Source organism: Leptinotarsa decemlineata, unplaced genomic scaffold (assembly GCF_025532065.1).
Source record: "Leptinotarsa decemlineata unplaced genomic scaffold, Ldec_3_MD MMD2_tig00026307_RagTag_RagTag, whole genome shotgun sequence".
Lineage (NCBI taxonomy): Eukaryota > Metazoa > Arthropoda > Insecta > Coleoptera > Chrysomelidae > Leptinotarsa > Leptinotarsa decemlineata.
The window spans coordinates 415,670-440,582 of NW_027412681.1; the positions used below are offsets into that span (position 1 = coordinate 415,670).

Below are 24,913 nucleotides of genomic sequence, written 5' to 3' on the forward strand. Positions count from 1 at the left end.
TTAAAAATGTTTTTGTAGGACGGAACTGCAGTAACGTCAGTTACAAATACAAAGTGGCATAAAAACATTAAATCTTTCAACACTCATTTTTCATAATCTTCAGTTTTGATTGCGAAGATGTGAAAATAAACGATCATACTTTAGAAAGCACGTCAATAATTGCTTTGAAGAGAGATAATCCCGATATTTGGAGCGATCTCCCTGAAGTTACCCGCTCATCAACCGGTGAATTTCCGCTTTTTCCTCCGGCATCCCCGTCTTGCAATTCCGGGAATTTTCCCATTGTGAACCTACCTCCACCACCCGCCACAGCACCCTAGCGGCGTTCCACGCAATCAGACTGCATCGTTTGCAAACAGACAGATACAAACTCGAAACCGAAAAAACCGTCTCGGCAGTCGAAAATTCGTGAAAATAAACAACGTTCTCCGCGACCAAGTGCAGTAAATCGTCCCCCCGCCGAATAAACCCGGAAAATCGTGCCCGGAAAATAGTCGGACCTACATTCGCCGTGTTCCTCTAACCTGCATTGCAATCGATCGCAAAAAAATATTGATCTCGCTGTTTATCGGAGCGTCGGTTGTTTTTTGCTTTCATTTTTCGAACGCCCGATGTGTTCTTTTTAGTGTGTCTGTTCGGGTTTCGCGGATTTTTTTTACAAGTCGATAGCAGAGGCCTTTTCACCTGATTTCGAAAATCTAGCAATACCTTTACCGATATATACAGTGCGTGTCACACGGAGCTTCCATTTGAAGTTTGAGGTGCAGGGGTGGAGTTTTCAAAAGAAAATTCACATAGAAAGTTTAGAAGTCGATGCATTTGAATGTACAGGGTAATGGATAGAAGTTTGCGCAGCAAAGTCAAATGAAATGCCATATATTTCCATTTTCCGGTTCTCTCAGAGAAGTGCTTTCGAAAAAATACGGTTGTATGGGTGTATACCGAACGATTCAAGAGTGATGAACCTTCATTTATTGTATATTACTGGAGTTTTTTCCCAACACCAAATCGTTATTTTTAACACCTCGACACGTGTTTCGATCACCAAGTGATCATCTTCAAAGAGGAAGATTAAAACTAGAAACTAATGCGAAGCTAACCCTATTTATGCTATATAGATATCCCATCCAGGTAAACCATCCAGGCATACCTCCCATACAGGTATACCAACCTAAATTAATTTTACAATTTTGCCTTATCTATTATTTTACAATATATGTTTATATAAAACAATTTTCTGCTATATAAAAATTAATTTCACAATATTGCCTATCCAAATTTATTTTTGCAATGTGTCCTTATGTAGTAATCAGTAAACCCAACAACATTATTTTATTTTATTTTAACAAGCTATATAGTATGCTCTTTGGTATAGGTCCGTCATCGTTATTCATAATATTATTGTGTTTACTTATTTCTACACTCTCATAGGCATCTAGTTGACTGTTGTTGTTAACTTGTCTAACTAATCTTAATGAACTGAAGTCTATGGAATGGTTTTGTTGCAAAATATGATGGGCGACTGCTGATTTTTCAGGTCTTCCATATTTGAAGTGTGCTATGTGTTCCTTATATCTTACTTTAATAGATCTTTTTGTCTGTCCATAATATTTTGCATCGCAGTCCTTACATTCAATTTCGTAAATTCCAGACTTTTCCGAATTCTCGACTTTGTCTTTTGGACTTCCCAAAAGTCTCTGTTTTAAAAACCACTTTCATACCTAGTTCCTTGAAAATCTTTCCAAAGTTCCTCGTATATTAGTATGGAACTGAGATGTATTTATCTTGATTTTTGTCCTTTCTGAAAGTCGAGATTTCGTTCATTCTTAACCTAAACTTCTTCTTCCTTATTATGTCATTTACAATACCTCTCGAGAAACCGTTAGTGGCTGTTATTTCCTGTATTGTACGTCTTTCTTTTGTGAACCTATCATGTGTTAGAGGAAAAGTCAAAAGACGATGCACTAAAAAATTCAACCCAGCACGTTTGTGCTGTCCACAGTTATGTGGACTTTCGAAATATTTGGAGAGATTTGATCTGTTGTCTTCAGCTCAATTCGGTTTCCATAAAAAAAAATCTACAACAAAAGCCCTCCTAGAGATTTTAGAAAGCATAGTCGAAGGTTTGGAGAGACATGGTCATTCAGTACATACCATGTGTGATCTCTCCAAAGCTTTTGATTGTGTTTCACACGAACTTTTAATAGAAAAACTTACATTCTATGGCATTAGAGGCACGCTGTTGAACCTGTTCAAGTCTTACTTAGAAGGTAGACAACAGTTTGTCCATCTTAACAACAGTTCTGATTCAGAACTGAAAATCATAAAACATGGAGTACCGCAAGGTTCTGTTCTTGGACCCCTGTTGTTTATCATCTACATTAGTGACCTATGTTTTCACATGAGGACGAAATATCAAATTGTCCTATTTGCGGATGATACCTCTTTCATCAGTTCAAACAGCAACATTTCACGTCTTCTTGATAATGCTGAAACCTTGATGACTAAAGCGGAAGCTTGGTTCTCTGCCAATAACCTTCGACTGAATAAAGGGAAGACACAACACCTCATAATTTCCTGTAATATTCAGATCACGTTAGGTAAGCATTGTAAATTGCTTGGGGTTGTTTTAGATGATCGTTTGAACTGGACCCCTCATATAGATATATTGAGTAAGAGACTATCCAGTCTCTTATTTTTGCTTAGACAGCTCAGGTACTGCCTCAATTCGAGCATGTTGAAAAATGTTTATTTTGGATTATTTCATTCTGTGATCAGCCATGGTGCGATTCTGTGGGGTAATGCTGTTGATTCCTCAAAAATATTCAGGTTACAAAAACGCGCAATAAGACTATTAGCTGGGGCTAGGTATAGAGACCTCTGTCAACCACTGTTCAAAACAATGAGGATTCTACCACTCCCTTGTGTGTATATATACCAAAATTTACTAGAAATCCATTCAGAAAGGCAGAATATACAAAAAGTTTCTGGCCTGCATCATTACACTACCCGGGCTGCTACGGCTGATGATTTAGTATTGCCACGTTACAGGTTGTCCAAATCTGAGAAAAATTCATTAGATTTTAAACTATATAATAAATTGCCCTGCGAATTTAGATCCATGAAAATTGTTTTATATAAACATATATTGTAAAATGATAGGCAAAATTGTAAAATTTATTTAGCTTGGTATACCTGTATGGGTGGTACGCCTGGATGGTTTACCTGTATGGGATACCTATATAGCATAAATAGGGTTAGCTCGCATTAGTTGCTAGTTTCAATCTTCCTCTTTGAAGATGATCACTTGGTGATCGAAACACGTGTCGGGGTATTAAAAATAACGATTTGGTGTTGGTAAAAAACTCCAGTAATATTCATTACTACACCAAAGGTTGCAAACAGTGCATCATAAGTTCATTTATTGTAGTAGGAATTTCCTGATATCTTAATAACTATAAAAATAATCGCTTTCATTTCTCACATAAATTGTACACTTCATATTTGTGATCAGGAGCTAATAAACTGAAGAAAAGTTTGGCCCGCAAACCCTCATGCCTCACACGGTCAAAGCTCTTAGAAATATTGAGCTCTTGACTCTCCATGTTTCTCGATTACGTTATTCCAAATATGGGTGACATATGATAGAACCTGTATTCCTAAATGGTGCTCCGCGGAACCCTGGGGTTCCGTAGAAGGGTCAAGTGTGTTCCGCACGCTTTGTCGGGGATCTAAATATCCTGCAATTGTTGAAAGAGCTATTTCAGTTCTGCTTCCATTTGTGACTAGATTTTTAGGTTACCGTTACACAAAAAATCAATACAGAAACAGACTGGATTCGAATTAGGTTTTTCGCATCCAACTGTCAGATATAAAGCCAAATTTTAGTAGAAAAGATGTATTTGGGTTCTATGGCCAAGTAAATTTGGGAACCCATGCGATAGAAGGTCGTCTGTTGACTTTTGTTTCAGAAAGCCATGTTGATGATCGCTCAAGATGTTGAAGCCTTTGAAATATTTGAGGATATGGTGATTTAGGGCTCTCTCCAAGATTTTTGATATCACTGATAGCCAAGCGACTGGTCTATAATTAGAATGGAAGTTTTTTCTTGCCCTTTATACAGTAACAGTGTTAATTCTATATTTCCAAAACTCTGTTTAAAATCTGTTTTTTCCGTTAATCAGCTGTCGCCCTCATACGAATTACAACCCTCGGAAGTTGAGAAACTTGTGCGAGCTAAGGACTAACGAGGTCTCACCTTTCAACGTGTGATTCCTAACACGGAATCATACTATAGCAGTATAGTATTTAAATATAAACATAATCAAATGAAAATATAAATATCAAATAATTGAATTTGTCTTAGCATCATTCACTGAACAATTTTACAAAAATGTAACACTTGTTTCTGGTGAATTCATAACAATACTACATTTTCAAAATATCTTCAAAGAAGAACAGTATCTTCAACTTTGTTTTCACTGAAAATAAATGCGCTTGTATACATTATTTTTTTGTCATCGTTTTTGGCATAACTTTTGAAACGCTTGGTATATACTGATACAGTTTTATATTCTTGGAAGAATTTTTCTAACAGAATCGAATTATTAACAGCAATACGTGGCATCTGTATCTGTAGAGTAGGGAGGGGGAGTGTTAGCCCACAGAACTTAGGCCACATGTGACCCATTATACATCCTCCTGAGGAGTTGTCCTCCTAGGTCATCGTCCATCCTGTTCTTTTCAGGAAGGTGGATATACCCAGCTGTAAATTTGTATAAACTTTTTATTTTGGCATCATAAAAGTATTCTCAAAATTCACATATGATTCGACGGCCGCAACTTCAAAAATTGGGGGTCAAAAGTAAAAAAAAAACGAATTTTTGCACGTATTTAGTCAATATATCGGTTCCAATGAGTTTTATGCTAATTGTGTTTATTATCAATATTGTAGAGAATTAAATTCTCTACAACTTTTGTATCAAACATTTTTTCATACGTTGAATAGTTTTTGAGATAGAGGGCAGCGCGAACGCAGATTAAATATTATTTGAAATCAACTGGTTGTCCCTATCAAAATCAGGTCATTTAAGGTTTATAAATTATTACTCGATTAATAAATATAAATAATTTTCATTTTTCATTAACAAATATTTTATATTTGAATATTTTTTCAATTAATTATTTATTTTCAATAAAGTATCAATTCATTTAGTAACACTTACCTGCCCGTGTAGTTATAAATTTGTAGAGGGAAAAATATATATTACATTATAATTTACATCTAATCTATAGTAATCATTTTTATGTAAATACAAATCAATAGAAAAGAAATAAAATTTTAAATAATATTTTTATTAAAAAATCTCATTTGATACATTTGTGAATGTCAAAATTAAAAAAACAGATTAAATAATTGAAAGAATAATGAGTTTTAATTAAAATGTTCTTCTTCGTCGTCGTCGTCTTCTCGCAGCTGTGAAAATTCAAGGGCTTTATCATCTTCATTGTCATCTTCACCCAGATTCGTTTCCAATTCTTCCATGATTTCTGGATCAAAGGACCTATCTTCGTTAACATCGGTCACGTATGGTACAGCATTGAGACAAGCTTGCCCATTACACTGGCCACAAGCTAAAGAGCATTGCAACTCCGCTTTCCTACATCCACATCTTGAACCACAACCACTTTTGCAGTTACAGGATATCGTATTGAGTAACTCATCTAGAGCAGGTGGTAAAATGGTCATGATAGGTTGTAGCAATCCGTTACGCATTGTTCAACCCCATTTCTGGGGTTCCAAATCATGTCCTAACCAAGTTTGAACTTGGTAATAAACACGAATGAAATGTTGGTGAGCTTCTCGACTTGTTGGTGGGATATTTGATAACTGCACAGGTTTATTGAGCTTCGTTAGCTTGACATATTGTGCATAACGAAGATGATCGATAGTATCTACACACTTTGGAGCATTATAAACAGCTAATAAAGTTTGCAATCCACTATCAAATAATCTTTGAACCGGGTAATTACCGTAAAAAAGAATACAATTGAAATGTAATTAAAGTATATCCCTTAATGACTTTTTGAAATACAGGAATAAATTGCATTATTGAATTCATAGACCGGTTCATTAATGAAAAAATATTTAAATATAATGTATTTGTTGATAAAAAATGAAAATTATTTATAATTATTTATTGAGTAATTATTTATAGACCTTAAATGAGCTGATTTCGATCGGGACAACCAGTTGATTTCAATTAATATTTAATCTGCGCTCGCGCTGCCCTCTATCTCAAAAACGATTCAACGTATAAAAAAATATTCAAAACAAAAGTTGTAGTGAATTTAATTCTCTACAATATTGATAACAAATACAATTAGCATAAAACCCATTGGAAACGAGATATTGGCAAAAAACGTGCAAAAAGTCGTTTTTTTTTACTTTTGACCCCCAATTTTTGAAGTTGCGGCCGTCAAATCATATGTGAATTTTGAGAATACTTTTATGATGCCAAAATACAAAGTTTATATAAATTTCCAGCACGAGCATTTTATTAAAACAAAATTAAGCCACACTTCTACTCGGCCCCCTGTACATTGGAAAATGTTTCAAAAAGCCCAATGCATTGTTTTCTACAACTTCTCTACAAAACCACTTCACTCCTTCATCGGAATTTTCTGACCTAGGCTCAAAGTGACGACACACTCTGTATACATAGCAAATAAATAACGTTTCCAAAAGACTGTACCGCATCAGACTGAATTTGACTGAATAAAATCATCGGATTGACTGACATTTACACCAAGAATTTTCATTCAGTTCGCTCGATTTTGGTGTCCAATGGGGTTTCGTCGTCGTCAAGATATTTTTTCGTGTTTGGTGTTTTTTACGATTTCGACAATTTTGTAAATTTTTTACTAGCCTTTATCGAATATTCGTCGATCTCGACGATCTACTGAGGAAAACTATCGAGGTGGGCCACACTAGACTCTAAGTTCCAGTTTCATTCACAGAAGTATAAAAAAAACTTAATGCATTACTTAAAGTTTGACAGATCGAGTATAGAACGGTCGAAAGGTTTTTTTTTGAAAAATAAATTGTCTCCTAATAAATTGATGATTCAAAGTTTCATATAAAACTAACCCAACTAGCAATTTTATATTTTATAATGGTTGTGAAAACGTTTCGGAGAAACAAATTATAAAACTGTACTTCTCCCAGAAATGTTTTCAATGTGTTTATAAAACAGCTATAAATAGGAAATTGGCACCATTTTATAAAACATTATAGTCTTTATTAATATTTTGCAAGGCCTTTCACAAACACTACAAAACAGTTTTATGAACATTTCGGCAGTTACTATAAAATTTTTCTAACGCTGTTCGTAAATAAAATAACTAAAATACAATTTTATAACAGTTTTTTAGTAATTCCAAGTAAGCTTTTTAAAATATAATGCAGCCTAAAATGATAAGAATAAAATAAAAAAGTATTCAAAATGTTTCCTCAAATGCACAAGAAGTAATTTTGTAGTGGCGTCGTTCTGTAATATAATTTGATATCAATATCAAGAGTTTTAACGTATTTTAGCTTATACGTTACCCTCTATAAAACTGTTAAGAAACACTCAGTTCTAGGAGTGATGGTATTGCGAGCCGGACTACTTTCAAAGATATAGATTTCTATAAAAATGAAGATAGGATTTCTCACGTATTGTTTGAATAAATATTATCTGTCGAGATGTTTTGGCTAAGAAGCTTCTTCCATCGATTACAAAGGCTGAATTTCGAAGGAGTTTTGAGCTAGCGATTTTAGGGTGCTCCACTTAAATCGACGGATTTTAATCATCAATAAACTTTTCTTGATTTTAGCAAGAACAAAATTGAAGCAGTAGGTTACGTGGGTCTTCGTCTAAAACGAACGACGTTATTAGGTATATAGTTAATAGGACGCTAGTCAAATAAAACTGACAAATTATACTTCATTACACGACATCTAAAATCATTGTCAGCTGGTTCTTATTAAATGCTGCATTTTATTCTTGGCGACAGCAAATATATATTAGCGGAAGCAATTTTATTTTATAACAGTTATTTTATTAATATGGAATTGTAGTAAATATACCATCCTATAAAATAGTTGGGAAATTATTATCAAAGTGACAATATGGTAATGAAAACAAAATTGTGCTACAGGAAGCAGTTATTGAAATAGTTTCATAAACAGCATACAAATCTCACAGGAAAATGCTATAAAACTGCTACAAAACAATTAACTTTCATAGGAGAATATGTTTTATAAGTTAATTGTAAAAACGTTTCTGTGATAATTTCGTGACTATTTTATAACGGATTTTCAATTTTATTTTATAAACGTTTCTATGACAAATTTATAATATACTTTTATTGCTCACAACTGTATTGTGTTCATGGCTCGTATAATATAATCAATTAGCTTTTTGGAGGTAATTATAAAATAATAACAAAATAAAACTGTTGCAGCACCATGAAATTATAAAACAATTTTGCTGGTTGGGAAGCTTGAACAAATAGAATTTTAGATTTCTTTCGATGATTATTGTGATCTAGCATTTTTATAAACAATAAACCATAAATCGATTTTCGACCATCTAGAAATGATTGAGTTGATGAAGACATAAATAAACATATATCTACTGTTTTCTACTGTTATCTACTGTTTTTAGTTTCAATTAACTTTTAACACGCTTTTATTAGCTTCACTTGTGTGTTTTTGTGTAATCGACTCCTTTGGACTCGAGTTTGACTAACTTTAAACGAACGGATTTAGTGCTTGCTCTCACACAGTCTCTGTGTGTGATAGAAAGTGAGACAGCCACACTGTCTACGCATGCGTATATAATTTATATTAAAACAAATGCAACACAAACTGAAAACTACTTTGAAACTATTTTTAATAAGTCTGAAATCAGAATCTATTTACGAATCTAAAGAAATGAACTTTAAACGTTCAAGCCAGTCTCGATATACCTACACAGTAGGTCGAGTGAACTGACGCCTATCAGAAAACAACTACTCCCCTGGCTAATACCACGATGGGCGTTGGATTATGTCCGACAGGCGTCAGTGCAGGAATCTTCACAGAAAATTTCATGCATATGCGATTGGCTATACAACTGAAAGAGTCGACCTTCAATTTTGGAACGGGCACACTTGCAGACGGGTTTCGGGCTCCTTAGCCACTCGTCAGTGCAAGATAGTGTCCATCATCGACCTAAAGTCAATGATATTCCGTAATTCTTTCGGAGTATTTCATTCCTCGACTTGAGTTGTAGCGAATAACAAAAAATGTCACTCCATCTAGTGGACGAGGTATTAGCCAGTGGAGTAGTTGTTTTCTGATAGCCGTCAGTTCATTCAACCTACTGACGGGCTTGAACATTTAAAGTTAATTTCTTTAGATTTGCTCACAGCCTGTCTTCAAGCATAGCCCATTGACTAATGAGAAAACTAATTTTGAAGTTAATAAGTTCGGACTTCTTTTTTCTAAGATATATAAAACGATTTGAAACCCCTAAAGGAATCAATACAAATCAAAAACTAAAAAGAATAGCTGAAAGTAACGATTATATTATGTAAAAAAAACCTGAAATGGGATTACAGTGAAATAAAGTAATGAATAGAAAGATTAAACAAAAAATGGAATTAAAAAACTGAAACGTCTTAATTTTTATTTCAATTTTTGTTTAATTGTTCTATTTGTTACCTGTATTTTATTTCACTGTAATTTTATTTTGGTATTTTTTACTTAATATACTTGTTACATTCAGCTATTCTTTTTACTTTTTGATTTGCATTGGTTTTTTTAGGGATTTCAAATCATTTTATATATTATCCGAACAATGGGGGGGACTTAATATCGATGTTGAAGACAATCTTGAATTAGTTTCGAATTATTTTATATTTTTCAGTTTGCGTTGCTAATGAAGGGTGTTTTTCAGTTTTTTAAACTAGTATTTTTGTTGTTAGTATTGGTGAATGAAACTGGAACGAAATATTCAACACTTATAGGATGAATGTGGTTTTCGATAACAGAGCCAATAAAAAAAAAAGCAAACTGCGATTTCAACAAATCAACAGCTTTATTTTTGTACTTAAATTATGAAATTATGAAACAACAACAAAAATTAATTCGCGCTTCGGTGCGACTTGACTGATTTCAGTGACGCATTTGCTTTTTCAGCTGCAGGAAAACCCGCAGGACCACATTATATAAAGATCTTGATCTGCCTTGTACATGCAATATTGAAAAATAAACTATTATCTTCTTTCGAGCTGTACCTCAAAAAAGATTGATAACTGGCTTTTTTTCATTGCAAATTTGTTGTATAATCTTTTGGCTCGTTCGAATTATCCAAAGTTTCTTTTACTTCTGGCTAATTATCCATCATTTATTCACCGAGCTGGAATTCATAAATTCCATATTATTTCGAACAAAAATGAATCAATATTTCGGAAAGATGGATGTTAAATTTGAAATTAAATATAGTATACGAGGGAGGTTCGGAAAGTTTCCGACCTAACAAAGATACATTTTTTTTTCATTTTCCATCAGAGTACCCGTCTTTTCTGTACATACTTCTTCCTCCCATTTCTGTAACTCGACCAAATAGTACTTGACGTTTCTCTCTGCAAAATAATTGTTCACGAAGGTGATTGCTTCTTCGTTTGACGAAAATCTCTATCCTCCGAGCGCAATTTTTAGATGAGTGAACAAATAAAAGTCGCTTGGGGCTAGATCTGGTTAGTGAGGGGGATGGAGAAGCAGTTCAAACCGTAATTCGTGGATTTTCCCTATGGAAACCACGGAGATGTGAGACGGTGCGTTGTCATAGTGAAACAGAATTTTCTTTTGCTGCAAACGTGGCCGTTTTTCCGCGAATTCCGCCTTCAGTTTGTCAAGTAATAATGAAGCTTTAAGCAGGCCCGAGTGGTGAGGCGAAGTCCCATGGGGACCCAAGTGAAATGGGGCGGAGCGTGTTCTATACATGACGTCACACCTATCTTGACTTGGGTGTTCCACAAGGTTCCGCTCGGAGGTCTGAAATTTTGCAAAATGAAGCGCCGTTAGAAAATGCATGGGAATTGGTCCCAAAATCTGTATTACTTATATATTTACTCATGTCCAGAGGGAAACAAACAATAAATCAATAATAATTAATGATCCAAATAATAATCACAATAATGATATAAATTTTATCGAAACCAATCGAGGCTCTGTAATCGAAAACCACCCCCTACCCCTTAACTCTAACCCACCCCCTTTACGTTAGGAATCTCGCCCCACTCTTCGAAATCTTCTGTACCGAAACGGCTCCAAAATTTCTTCTACCGGGCTAATTATAAAAAAAGTGAAGCTGGCCGGCCAGGACATCATCACCATCGAGCTGCAGGAGGTGGAGGATGCGGTCGTCGCGGAACACGCCCCCACTCCTCCCCCGCCGGTGACCGCGACGGGGCCGGTGCCACAGGAGTCAAGGATCGAGGCAGCCGCCCCGACTTCGACAGCCACGCAGAGACCGACACCGTCGACTTCGCCGCCCAATACTATGACAGGTAATTTTTGGGGGGTACCACAAGACTCCGTTCTGTGGCTGGAGCTTAGTGTCAATTTTGGTTTCTTCATAGACTAAACTGTTTTCATTTGTATACATGCCTTTTATAACTCTTTGTTTGATATGTCTTCAGATTACTACTGAAACCAAATCAAAACTCTAATCCTGAAGTTTTAAAAATGTAGCTGAAAGGTTAATTGAAATATTGAAACTCTATATTGAAAACACATGACAAATTGTGCTTTCTAAATGCATATATACAGTATCTTTAGTATCTTCAGAAGTTTTTGTCAATGCCAATTGATAATAATAATGCGTCTTTATTCACTATAAAAGTACAATTGAAACAGAGAAAATGTCTTTCAACTCAACCTGGAAATAGAAATAATTTAATAATAAAACTAAAAAAGTCGAGTTAAGAGTGATACTGTGATTATATGATCAAGAAATCAGTTATAGACCAGGACTAAAGATTTCAAAAATGGTAAAAAGTGAAAAAAAATAATAGTAGGATGAACTCATGAGAAAAGGAGAGGAATATGATAAAAATGAAAGGAAAAATATTTTACGAGCGATCTGAGTTCAGGAAGTGTGAGGGGGTGAGTTTTTAAGGGTAAAAAATGGTTTATTTCGATTTTCGGCAAAACTACATGTCCCATGGAATTTTATTATTTTTATTATTTTAATGGCAAAGTTGTAGCTAATGCAAAAATCTACAACTTTTGTATTTACAATTTTCCCACACTACCTCAATATTCATGTGACAAATTCAAATAACCGAGTTTTCGTTTTTTTATTTTTATCTTTTTCAATTTTTTTTTGTACGATGGCGCAAAAATGGTATTTTTTCGATTTTTTGTATTTTCTGAGAATATTTACTGCAGTAATGTATATTTTTTTACACCATCAGAAAGTAGAGAAAGCGGTGTTCTTTCTCTTTTTGAAAAAAGCTGATATTTTGACGTGAAAATTTTCGAGTGAAAATTAGGGTGCTTTTTTGGTATTGAGTCAAAGTAAGGTGAAAAAATTAATCTTTTGAATGAAATAAATTACAGTGTGTTTGGGATATAAAAAGGTAATTTTCCACCAAATTTTGTAGAAAAATATTTTTTTTGAAAAAGATAAAAATAAAAAACCGAAAACTCGGTTATTTGAATTTTTCACATAAACATTTAGGTAATGTGAAAAAATTTTAAAACAAAAGTTGTAGATATTTTCATTACCTACAACTTTGCCATCCAATTTTTTTTTTATAGGACTTGTAGTTTTTCCGGAATTCGAGATAAACCATTTTTTCACCCTTAAAAACTCACCCCCTCCCACTTTACAAACTCAGATCGCCCGTAATTTATTTTTCCTTTCATTTTTATCATATTCCCCTTCTTTTGTAATGGGTTTTATCCTATTGTAATTTGTTTTGTTTCAAAAATTATCAACCCCGTTCTTTTAATGCAACCGCTGTAGAAAATTCCTTTTCATATTGCCAAGGTCGAGGATGGACGAGAATAGACAGTGCCTAAGTCTTAAGTCTTTTTTGAAGTTTTTCATTGTATATGATTGAAACTCACAGGGTGGTACAGATGTTTGATATGATTTTCATTGACATAATTAATAACCTGATCTTTCAGTATCAATCTCACTGCTTCTGAGAGAAATGGAAAGGAACCCCATTTGTTAGAGTTGATTTATATAAATAATTGAGCAGCCTTTGCAATTCCAGCGACATTTCAATCCACAACAAACTTATCGAAGTAGAAAGCGGAATGGTCTGACCTGACATTACTATATATGGTTCTGAGACATTTACCTTTTTGGAGAAAACCAATGTTTGGGTTTTTGTGGCATTGAATTGAACTATTTTCACCCCGATTCGAAATCACTTCTAAATCCTCATTAAGATATGCAGTCTCCTGCTACCGGTGAAGATGTAGCCGATGTCCCGGAATCCAAATGTAATGACGAGACAAGCGTGCTGTCTTCAGCAAAGCAATATATTGGATTCTTGTTTTTTTTCCAATAAGTCGTTGGTATACGAAAGCTTTTGATTGTGTAGATCATAAGACACTGCTACGGAAGCCATAATGGGATAAAAGGAACAAATTTGACCTGGTTGGGTTCATATTTGACATGACGTCGATAGGTGGTGAAAACATCAAGTGGACAGTGTGATCTCAGTGACATAAAAGATGGAGTACCTCAGGGGTCTGTTTTAGGACCCATGTTGTTTTTAATATACTTATAGATATTCAAAAAATTCAAGCCTGGTGTAACGCGAACTCCTTATGCTTCAACCCAAACAAAACAAAACTAGTTACTTTCAAATGTACACTAGACTATTTAGATTTGGATAACCACTACATAGAGAACAAACAGCACACTAAATTCCTAGGCATTCCTGGACAATAAATTGAATTTTAAAGAACATGTATCCCACTTGAGTTAAAAAGTATCTAGTGGATGTTATGCTATTAGAGTGATATCGAATGAACTGTAGTATATTGAGTATACTACAGCTAGAATGGCTTACTTTACATTGATCGAATCTCATATTCGCTATGGAATAGCTTTCTCGGGCCATTGTAATTTACAGTTACAGAATACGATATTTGTGCTTCAGAAGAGGTCTTTGAGATACCTTACAAAGTACAAGCCGAGAGATCACTGCAAGCCTTTATTCATCAGCCACAAAATATCAACTGTCAAATCTTTATACATAACAGTATGCTTAATTCATAAAAAAAACTAGCATGTATAATCCCGAAATATATGCTTTATTTACCTATTCCTAAATTCGCCTTGGCCCAGCATTCTCTGATTTATGAAATAATTGAATATTAAAGTATAAAAGTATATTAAAGAATATACTCACCTTCCTACCATTCAACAGATATCAAAAAGTTCCGAAGTATAGTTAAAGATCTTTTAATCAGAAAAACTTATTTTTCGATCCACGAATTCTACAATGATTACCTGTGAATTCTACTTGATTTTTCAATGTTCACCTAAACTCCTCTGTCTTCCTAATGTTTTATTTGTGAAATTGCTATGTTTGTATTTTTATATTTTATGTCGTGTATTATATCTTGTATTGTTTATATTTTATGACATGCATTTAATTTTTTTACAAGACTTTGTCAATAAGATACTAATCTTCCGACAATAAAGCATATATTGATTGATTGATTGATTGATATACAATAAAAAGAGGGTTGGAGACAATATGGATCCAATAAAAAAGACAAATAAGAAAATAAAAAAAGGAATAGCTAAAAATGAGAATTATATATATATAACAATATGTTTTTTGAAATTTTTTGTTCATTTGTTATATTTGTTTTGTATTTTATTCCACTGTTATTTCATTTCAGTTTTTTTTTGCTCAATATACTTGTTATTTTCAGCTATTCTTTTTTAACTTTTTTTTATTGGTCCTTCCAGTTATTTCAAATCATTTTATATAATATTTGACAATGGAAGTCCGAACTAATGAAATTCATATTGAGGTAGTTGTGAAAAAATATGTGATATATATATATATATATATATATATATATATATATATATATATATATATATATATATATATGTTAACTCGAAGATTCTCACGGATAAAGTATGATGAGCTGTTTTCTCGGGTTTCGCTCCGTGTTCTGTGTATTTTCTCCCCATAAGGATTATTTTCACAACGTTTCGGCAAAGTCTCATTTGCCATCTTCTGGTGATGTCTGGTTGAAAAAAACCAGACATCACCAGAAGATGGCAAATGAGACTTTGCCGAAACGTTGTGAAAATAATCCTTATGGGGAGAAAATACACAGAACACGGAGCGAAACCCGAGAAAACAGCTCATCATATATATATATATATATATATATATATATATATATATATATATATATATATATATATATATATATATATTTATATATATATATATATATATATATATATATATATATATATATATATATATATATTTATATATATATATATATATATATATATATATATATATATATATATATATATATATTTATATATATATATATATAAATCGATTTATTATCACTTCCATATATTCAAGAATTGACACCAAAATTAATTAATGTATTCCGAAATAATAACCTCAAAATATCTAAAACAAATGTCACTTCTATATCTAAATTATACAGTAAAGTAAAAGCTCCAATTTCAAATGAACAAAAATCCAATTTAGTATACAAAATTTCTTGTATGGATTGTTCTAAAACATATATAGGACAAACATCTAGACCTCTAAGTAGTCGCATCACTTCCCATAAGAGCGACTGTAGACGAAATGTTAATTCTTGTGCATTAACAGAACATGTTAATTCGGAGGATCATAAAATGAATTTTGAAAATCCAAATATTTTAGATAGAGAAACCAATACAACTAAAAGATTATTTTTGAAAATGATACATATTAATAACGAAGAACATTCAATGAATAAACGAACTGATATTGATAGTCTTAGCAAAATTTACACGTACCTACTGAAATATGATAAAGAAAATAAAAGATCAAGTAATTCGAGTATTAATCAGAATTTTCCCACTTGACATTGTCAGCCAAAATTTTTATCACCTGTCATTTATTAATGTTTTTCTATCTGTTTTTGAACCATTTTATATTTTATTCTCACGTTAGTAAGTTCTCCATATTTATATATTTTTTACAAGATATATAATCTTATTATTGTAGTTGTCCTGACGAAGGTGTGAAATATACCGAAAGCTTGACATATAACAAAGAGTTCTCTTTGTAACACCCCAGCTATTGACTGCAACCTCACGAATTAAATCGATTTATAGTTAATCTAGTCACTAATTATTCTGCCAATACAATACACTTTTCTATTTTTTGGTCATTTGTTTTAATTTTATATGTAAATTATTACACTGTTTTTTTTTGCTCCATATACTTGTAATTTTCACCTATTTTTTTAAAATTTTTTTTTATTGGTTCTTTCAGTTATTTCAAATCATTTTATATAATATTAGACATTGGAAGTCCGAACTAATGAAATTCATATTGAGGTAGTTGTGGAAAAATATCTAACCCGCCATTTTGTAGCTGCAGCCATTTTGAATTTGCTTCTTTTCCAAAATTAACTATTATTCTACTAGTCAAGCCCTGTCATTTGATACCCACATTGAGGTAGTAGTGAAAAAATATGTAATCTGTCATTCTGAAGCTACAAAAACAATGACATTGAAACGGTCGAAACTTTTGAAACACCCTCTCTATAGATTTTATATGATGCTATAAAAATATAGTTAGGTTTCTCATGATTCTTCTGATATCAGTCAGGCTCAAGCTTGAGCGCGTCATTAGCATGAACATAAACCACTCCAAACCAGACTATAATCATATCCGATTGACACCACTATAGGAAAGAAGCATACCCATCGCCGAGTAATCGCAACAATTCACGTCTCTGTCGGAATAACTCAAGTCTTAGTAACGTGCGCGAATGTAATAACGTTGTTGGGAGTAGCAGTTAGCGGTAAATCTCGAATCGCACTGGGTTACCAGCTCCTCGGTGAGGTTACAGTTACTCGATCCATCGTCCGTTAGTTTGTAACACGACTTTGCCGGCGCGCCTCTTTGCAGCCGAGCCTTCTTCTTCTTCTCCGACTTTTCGTGGTCCTCTTTCTCCGCTCCAGAGAGAGAGAGCGGCCGTCTCCGAATTAGGGGTACCTCGAGGGTCGATATTGGGACCTATATTGTTTGCATTGTACATAAATGATTTGGAGTACGCAACGCCGGAAACATTCATAACAATGTATGCAGATGACACGTCGATTGTAATCTCTGACAAATCAGATTCAGTTTTGAAAGAAAAATGTAAGCATGTTTTTGGAAGCATTAATAAATGGTGTTCTGCGAACAATTTGTTTTTGACCGGGAAGAAAACATATGAATGTCTGAATTGGCAGAGTGTGCTTCTGGGGTCTTTATTCTCGCTGCTCTGACGTCTTCACAGCACAAAAAAACTGATACGTGTCATTAGTGGCATAAATAACCGTGATTCGTGCAGAAATGCTTTTAAAAATTTTAAAATTCCAACTGTTTCCAGTCTTTTAATTTTTGGCTTATGCTTGTCTGTTTTTGAGAATAGAAACAAGCTGTTTGTACCAAATAAATGTAAGCATAATAATGATACAAGACAAAAAAAACAATATTTTTGTACCATTTGCAAAAACCACACTTTAGTGTAGTGGCACGGCAATTTTTGGATGAAAATTAACATAATCGCTGGATTGGGAGAGCAGGCCCACATCCATGACCACCTCGCTCACCCGAACTGAATCCCTTAGATTATTTTCTCTGGGGACACCTTGAAGCGTTGGTATACAAAACTTCTATTCAAAGTTTAGAGGATTTACGGAATAAAATCATTAATTCATGTGACATAATAAAAAATACGCCAGGTATTTTCAGAAGAGTGCGAAATTCAATGATGCGGCGGCTAGATGGTTGTATTGAAGCCGAAGTGGGCCATTTCCAACACTTAATTTAGTGCAATTCGTTAGTCTAGATGTTAATGTTACATAATATTTGTTGTTATTGTTACATAATTAGTGAAAAATTGTAAAAATATTAATTTCCAAAAGAAACATTTAATTCCCCATATTATTGCTTGTGAGGTCCAGGGGTATGCAATTAGGTCGACTTTTTTTCTTAAAAACTAAGCAAGATACAAAAATAATTCAAGAGACAAAAAAGTTGTATTTCTAATTGCTCAATCCAAAGAAATAATAAAAATTGCACAAAAGTCAGTGGAGTACATTTTTAAGTCAAAAATATTCGTTCAAATCCCGCTCGAGACGCCACTGGACTTGATAAATTGAATCACGTTCGGGCTAAATTAGCTCCTCAATATTATAAATACCATTGCCAAATTACAACAAAATTAGGTAAAGGATATTTAAGATATTTACGAATAACTTTTTTTTAATTTTTATTTTCACACCCTGTATCTTGAGAACGAAGGATTTGCGGACCCGTGTTTATGTGAACATTTCGTCTTAAAATTACCTAAAGAATCGTCTATTAAATTGATGGTACATACTTAATTAACACTCTGTATTATTCTGTACCGAAACGGTTCCAGACTTTCTTCTACCGGGATAATTATAAAAAAGTGAAGCTGGCCGGCCAGGACATCATCACCATCGAGCTGCTGGAGGTGGGGGATGGTGCAGGATCTCCATGTACAGACTCCAACTCCAACTGATTTGCGTAGGAGTATTCCCTTTCAAAAACAAATATTCAATGACAGCTTGATACTTGATTCTGTCCATTTTCTTAAAAACACTCTCATCAACTCACTCAAACCACTGTTACATAACAACTGCGCGTCCAAAATGGCTGAAACTGTGGTGAGTAACTGTAAACAGATGAACAACGAAATGCGCTAGCTTTTATTTACGAGTGCGGCTATCTTTATGTAGAGGTCAAACTTTTCAGACCTCCCTCGTAAATATAGTTATGACTTGCTACCCACCTGACTACTCTTGTCATAACGGTGTTCTTTTTGTAGTAAACTGAATCTCAGTCGTTTCTTACCGTTTCTGATATTTTTGTAATAACTCCTTATACAGAGTAACATTACGACTCCGACGTTCACGGTTTTTAAAAAAACCGTTAACGACACAGCTCAATCATGCGTACGCCTGTCATTTGTTGGTTGGTTTTTCGATAAATTCCAACGATAGACCTTCTCGGATGTTTACGAGTAATAAATATTCATATTAGAAAGCATTTGGAAATTTTGTATGCACAAAAAACGATGTGAACGGTCTGTGCAATCGTAGTTACCAGAACCTATACTTTGAATAAATCAAATTGTAATTTAATAACTTCACGAGAATAAGAATGCCGTATAATTATTGACAATTATTTACGGTTTAATAACACTTCAAGATATAGAGATTAAATATTCATAATGTATAAGAAAATAGTCAAGTTTGATGAATCTCAGAAACGAAAAAAATAGTCTTATATGGTGATAAAGTTGATATTATTGACTACATTCGTTTTCAAAAGCAAAAAATGCAAAAACAAGGCATTAACTAGGTCCATTCTTTTTCAAGAAACGATAATAAATTCTTGCGCAAAATGATATATTGGTCAAATGGCAAGAACCTTTTCCCAGAGAATGAAAATGAAATGAAAATTCAGTTACTGATGAATGAATAAGCTTCATTAATTCATTTTTCTGGTAGATGTAACATAATCTACAGAAGAATCTATTATGGATTTGTGATTCAGTAAATGGAATTGATCTATCACTGTCACCTATTACAGTTTGTCGAAAAACCATCGATAATCGAAATTAGTTTCAGTATTTTTTCATTTCTCAATGTTTTTTTGAAAAACCAGTATTTTGGATCAAGATACCAATTTTTTTCGTGAAATTTCGCTTTTTATCTCGAGATTTCGACCGTCCTTTAGACTTTTCGACTTTTTTCTCGAGATATCCACTTTTTTTCTGGAGATCGCGGTTTTTGTATCGGGATCTCAACTTTTCTCTCGAGTCCTCAACTTTTTCACGAGATTTCGACTTTTTTTCTCGAGATCATGACTTTTTTCTCAAGATCTTGTAGGGTTTTTCTACAACTACTTGGTTTAGAAACAATCTCGACTTTTTTCTCGAATCCTCCCCATTTTTTCCGGGATTATGACTTTTTTTCGAGATCTCGGGGATTTTTTTCGAGATCGCGACTTTTTTCTCGAGATCTCGACTTTCTTACTGAATCATCGACTTCTTTCCAGACATCTCAAAATTTTTTTTTGGGATCTCGGCCTTTTTCCGAAAATAGTGACTGTTTTGAGATCTCGGCTTTATTTCTCGAAATCGCAAATTTTTTCTCAAGATCTCGACTTTTTTCTCGAAACTTTGAAATTTTTTCTCGAGATCTCCACTTTTTTCCCGAGATCTCCACTTTTTTCCCAAGATCTCCACTTTCTTCTCGAGATCGCGACTTTTTCCTTTAAATCTTGACTTTTTCTCGAGATTGTGTGATTTTTTCTCGATATATCGGCTTTTTTTTTAGAAATCGCGACAATGTACTCGAATTCTGCATTTTTTCTCGAATCCTCGACTTTTTAACAGAGTTTTCGACTTTTTTGTTCTCGAGATATCGACCTTTTTTTCAACGTTCCAAATTTTTCTCGAGATCACGATTTTTTCTAAATCTCGACCTTTTTCCGGAAATTGTGATTTTTTTGAGATCTCAGCTTTATTTCTCGAAATCGCAATTTTTTTCTCAAAATCTCGACTTTTTTCTCGAAACTTTGACATTTTTTTCTCGAGATCGCGACTTTTTCTCGAATTCTCCATTTTTATCGAATCCTTGACTTTATTTCTCGAGATCACAACTTTTTCTCTAAATCTGGATCTTTTTCCCGAAATTGTGACTTCTCGAGATCTCGCCTTTTTTTTCTAGAGATCGGGACTTTTTTCTCTGGAATTCTCGATTTTTTCTCGAGATCGCGAAACAGAAATCTGAATTCTTCAAGCAGTTTCTGTTCATCTCTTAAAAAGTGAATTGAAACAATCGAAAACAGAAACACTCGGTACAATAAAACCTTCCTCTCAACTAAATGTAAACACTCATTAACGCGTATACTTCGTAACCGATAACGACTTATTATTACACCCAAAGAAAATATAAATATATCGACCGAACGAGAAAAAAATCCAATATTATGACTGCTCACGCACACGATAACAACTCGGCCATTCATTCTGTCGCTCTCCTTGTCTAATATCCGCAGAAACATCTCCCATCTCGCTCGCACACCACAGTTGGAAGCGATGTTGCCAGATCGAACTGGAAAAAGAATCGATACAACGCAGGCGAAAAATATAGTTCTTTATGCAGGGATATAAACCGGTGGCAAATGAGTTAGGAATAACGATGGAGTGAAAAAAAGACATTAAACTGTCGTTCTCTAGTTGACGAAAAAAAAAAAAACAGCACCAGTTTTCTGCTGATTGAAAATGAAGTCAAATTAAAATCTTCTCAACTTGGTTAGCAAACACGTACTTCATCCCTCTATAGTCCTTTTGGATCAAGTAATTTTAATGTCAATTGTAATGATATCACTTCTTAAAAATGATCTTTTTCGACATCAACAATGTCAACATGCTTGAAATATGAATTCAGTTTTGAAGTTTTAACAACAAAACACTTTCAGATTCAGTTGAAAAATTTTTCAGGTCTAGAACTGGAAAATAAACCAGCAAGTAGATCTTAAGTATGTTCATTTATATTTTCAACAGTGATTCAGAACACAAAAATGATTTCTGGTCAAGTAGCCATTTGCAGGTTTTGTCATTAAGGTTTGAATTGTTAAATCGGTAATTCTCTAGAAACATTAGATGAAATAACAAAAACCTCCATGTAAAATATTGAACCACAAAAATACATTGGTTTCATAATAATCAATGTTCTAATTGTCTATCTATAACACAAAATAATAGCTTGACTTACTTCATGGAAAATCATTTGTTATCATTTACTATAAAACAATTTTTATGATCACTTCTAACATAAAAATAAAATAAAAGGAACAACACACAATCTACAATTCCTATCTAAGGAGTGGAGCCTCAAATACGTGAGTGGTCTAAAACGAATATTTTTTAAAATCTCTGTTGAAATGTTGAGCTTTTCATTGTGGGCGTACATGTGGAATGTTAGCTTTTTTTAAAGAAATATTGCTGATGTAGAGTGGAACAGATCAATGGACTGAGGTTGCGTAAGATATTTTCATAAAATTAGCCTAGGAAAATTTTCATGAACAAAATTTGAAGGGGATCTTGAAATTATATCTCTTTGACGAAAACATTATGTATATGACCATCGTACATGGACATTATCATACATAATTCCTCCACACACCCGTACCAGCATAAAGTTGCTGCATTCAATAGTATGCTTCACAGATTATTGAATATTCCACTGTCTGATAGGGATTTCCAGAAAGAGCTGAATTTGATCAAACAAATCGCGATTAATAACGGTTATAAGGTAGATATTGTAAGCTCCATTCTTTCCAAAAAACGACAAAAGCAAGCCATGGATCTGGTCTACCCATATTCAAGATTCGATAACGTTAGTTATAAGACATTGACATATGTGGGGGAACCAAACAGGAATATTGCCCGTTTTTTGAAGAAAGAAGGCGTAAACGTAGCTTATAGAACGAATAATAACCTAAGTAAATTCATTAAAAACAATAAGGACAAAACTTCGGTGTCGGATAGATCAGGAGTATATAAGCTGACTTGTGGCTCTTGTCCAAAACTGTATATTGGCCAAACAGGAAGAACATTTTTCCAACGAATTAAAGAACATAGGAGTAGTTTTGTAAATAGAAAGACCAATTCCACATTTGCAAACCATCTTTTAGCAGAAGGACATGAGTTCAATCATGAGTACGAGGTGTTACATTTAGAAGAGAAGAGTTTGAAACTTAATCTTCTAGAATGTTTAGAAATCAATAGATTCAGGAATTCGGGTAATTTACTGAATGATCAATTAGAACTCAATAACTCTCCGTTACTGAATATATTTTTTCAAATGTGAAAATGGAACATAAGTGCAGGTAATTTAATTCGTTAGAAACTCAGGTAAAATATCAGCTACTTAAAATTCAGGTACTTCGTTTACAGGTACTTTGATTTCAGGTACTCCATAAACTATATATATATTTAGTATGGAATGTGTAGAATTAGTTGAAAGACACGCCAGATGAAGCCATTGTATGGCGAAACACGTGTTGCGTTTTTGTAAAACAATTTAGTGAAAATCTCACAATAAAGTGTTTTTGGAATACGTTAGAAAACATTATGGAATGATAACTTGATGAATTGTTGTTACATATGGGTACAAATGGAAAAAAATTATAATTATATAGACGACGTACAAATACATTATTTTCAGAGAGATTGCATCTCTTAATGAGGATCTAGAAGTGATTTCGAATAATAATATAATAATGTCAGGTCAGACAGTTCCGCTTTCTGCTTTGATAGGTTTGTTGGAGATTAAAATGGAGACCAATATGTTTTGGCACAATCGCTGAAATTGCAAAGGCTGCTTTTCAAAAGTTTGGAACACTGTTTCGAACCAGCAAACTGTACAGACTTTAGCAACTTTTGGTGCTTTATAAAGCTTAGATCAGACCTTTTTTGGAGTATTGTTGTCATGTAGAGTTCCGCCCCTAAACATACAGCGACGAAAGGTTTGAGGTTTGTCACTCTTCTATAAATAGTTGAAAAAATCAATTTTTTCATCAATCATATGTATGCAGTAACTTATTGGGTGATGACGGAGGCAGATTTTGGCCTCCGTCATCACCGTCAATCGTAACATCATAAAATACAACTAGTTACTGACAAATATCGTATTTTCATTTGAAACATTGAATTTACAAAAGGATTTATACAGAAAGTTAAATAAAAAACTCTGATATCCTCCAAAACTGCTGTTTTGTTCAATACAAATAATTCCTCTAATATTCCGCGTTCTCCTGAAACCTCGACCACATCGGCAACGCCGCAGATGTTTTGGCATGAGTCAGACTCGCTGCGATGTCCGCAGTCGTTGCGCTCCTGACGTCACCGTTTCCGCGTACGTCACCGGGTCAATAAACTGCCTTGAAAGGTCGCGAGGTCGAACGCGAGCTTCTTCTACTCGTCGCTAGACAGCGCTGCGCTGACTCGCCGTTCATTTTTTTCATCCGCGGATAGAGTATTGATCGAGGAGCGGCGTTATAGACGGGGAGTTTCGGTGAGAAATCGGAAGTTAGGTGAAAACGGAAGAAAACTTTGATGTGACCAAGGGCGTATCCAGGATTTTGTTTTGGGAGGTGGAAACGCCCAGGATTTTATTTCAGGGTAGGGGGTGATTTGGAAAAAATGAGGCATTCGATGATTTACAAAAATTTGGATGGAGGTGACTGGAAGAATCAACATTCCATAGAAAATTGAGATAAGAAAAATAATTTGAGCGTCTGCGGATCATAGTGTCTCGAGGGAGTTTGACCGAACAGTTACATGGTGTGGAAAATTGTAGTTTGAACTCATAACGAGATTTTTTTGATTGCGAATAACGAGCTTCAGCTTGATAATTCAGATGTCTTCTACCAACCTTGGTAACCACATGTTGATCACCCCGGACAACAGTATGTCATATAAGTGCATTACTACAAAGTCGTAGTTGTGCTTGAGAGGAAAGGGGCAACCTTGAGCGTGTCATAATGCACCTCTCCG

The 24,913-nt window shown here is 34.0% G+C and overlaps 1 protein-coding gene across 2 annotated transcripts in view; it reads left to right on the forward strand.

Annotated features, from left to right (window-relative positions):
* The window catches only part of Hr3 (nuclear hormone receptor 3 ROR-beta), a 242,447-nt gene that overhangs the window by 43,809 nt on the left and 173,725 nt on the right, over positions 1-24,913 (forward strand). Inside the window, exons 1-2 of one of the 2 annotated variants that reach the window (XM_074181396.1) lie at positions 6,747-6,980; positions 11,319-11,601. The exons of the other annotated variant lie outside the window; for it this stretch is intronic. Of the exons in view, the coding sequence (XP_074037497.1) occupies positions 11,595-11,601 (7 nt within the window). The 5' untranslated portion in view covers positions 6,747-6,980; positions 11,319-11,594. Of the gene's footprint in view, positions 1-6,746; positions 6,981-11,318; positions 11,602-24,913 lie in introns of those variants that run through there. 2 annotated transcript variants of the gene reach the window in all.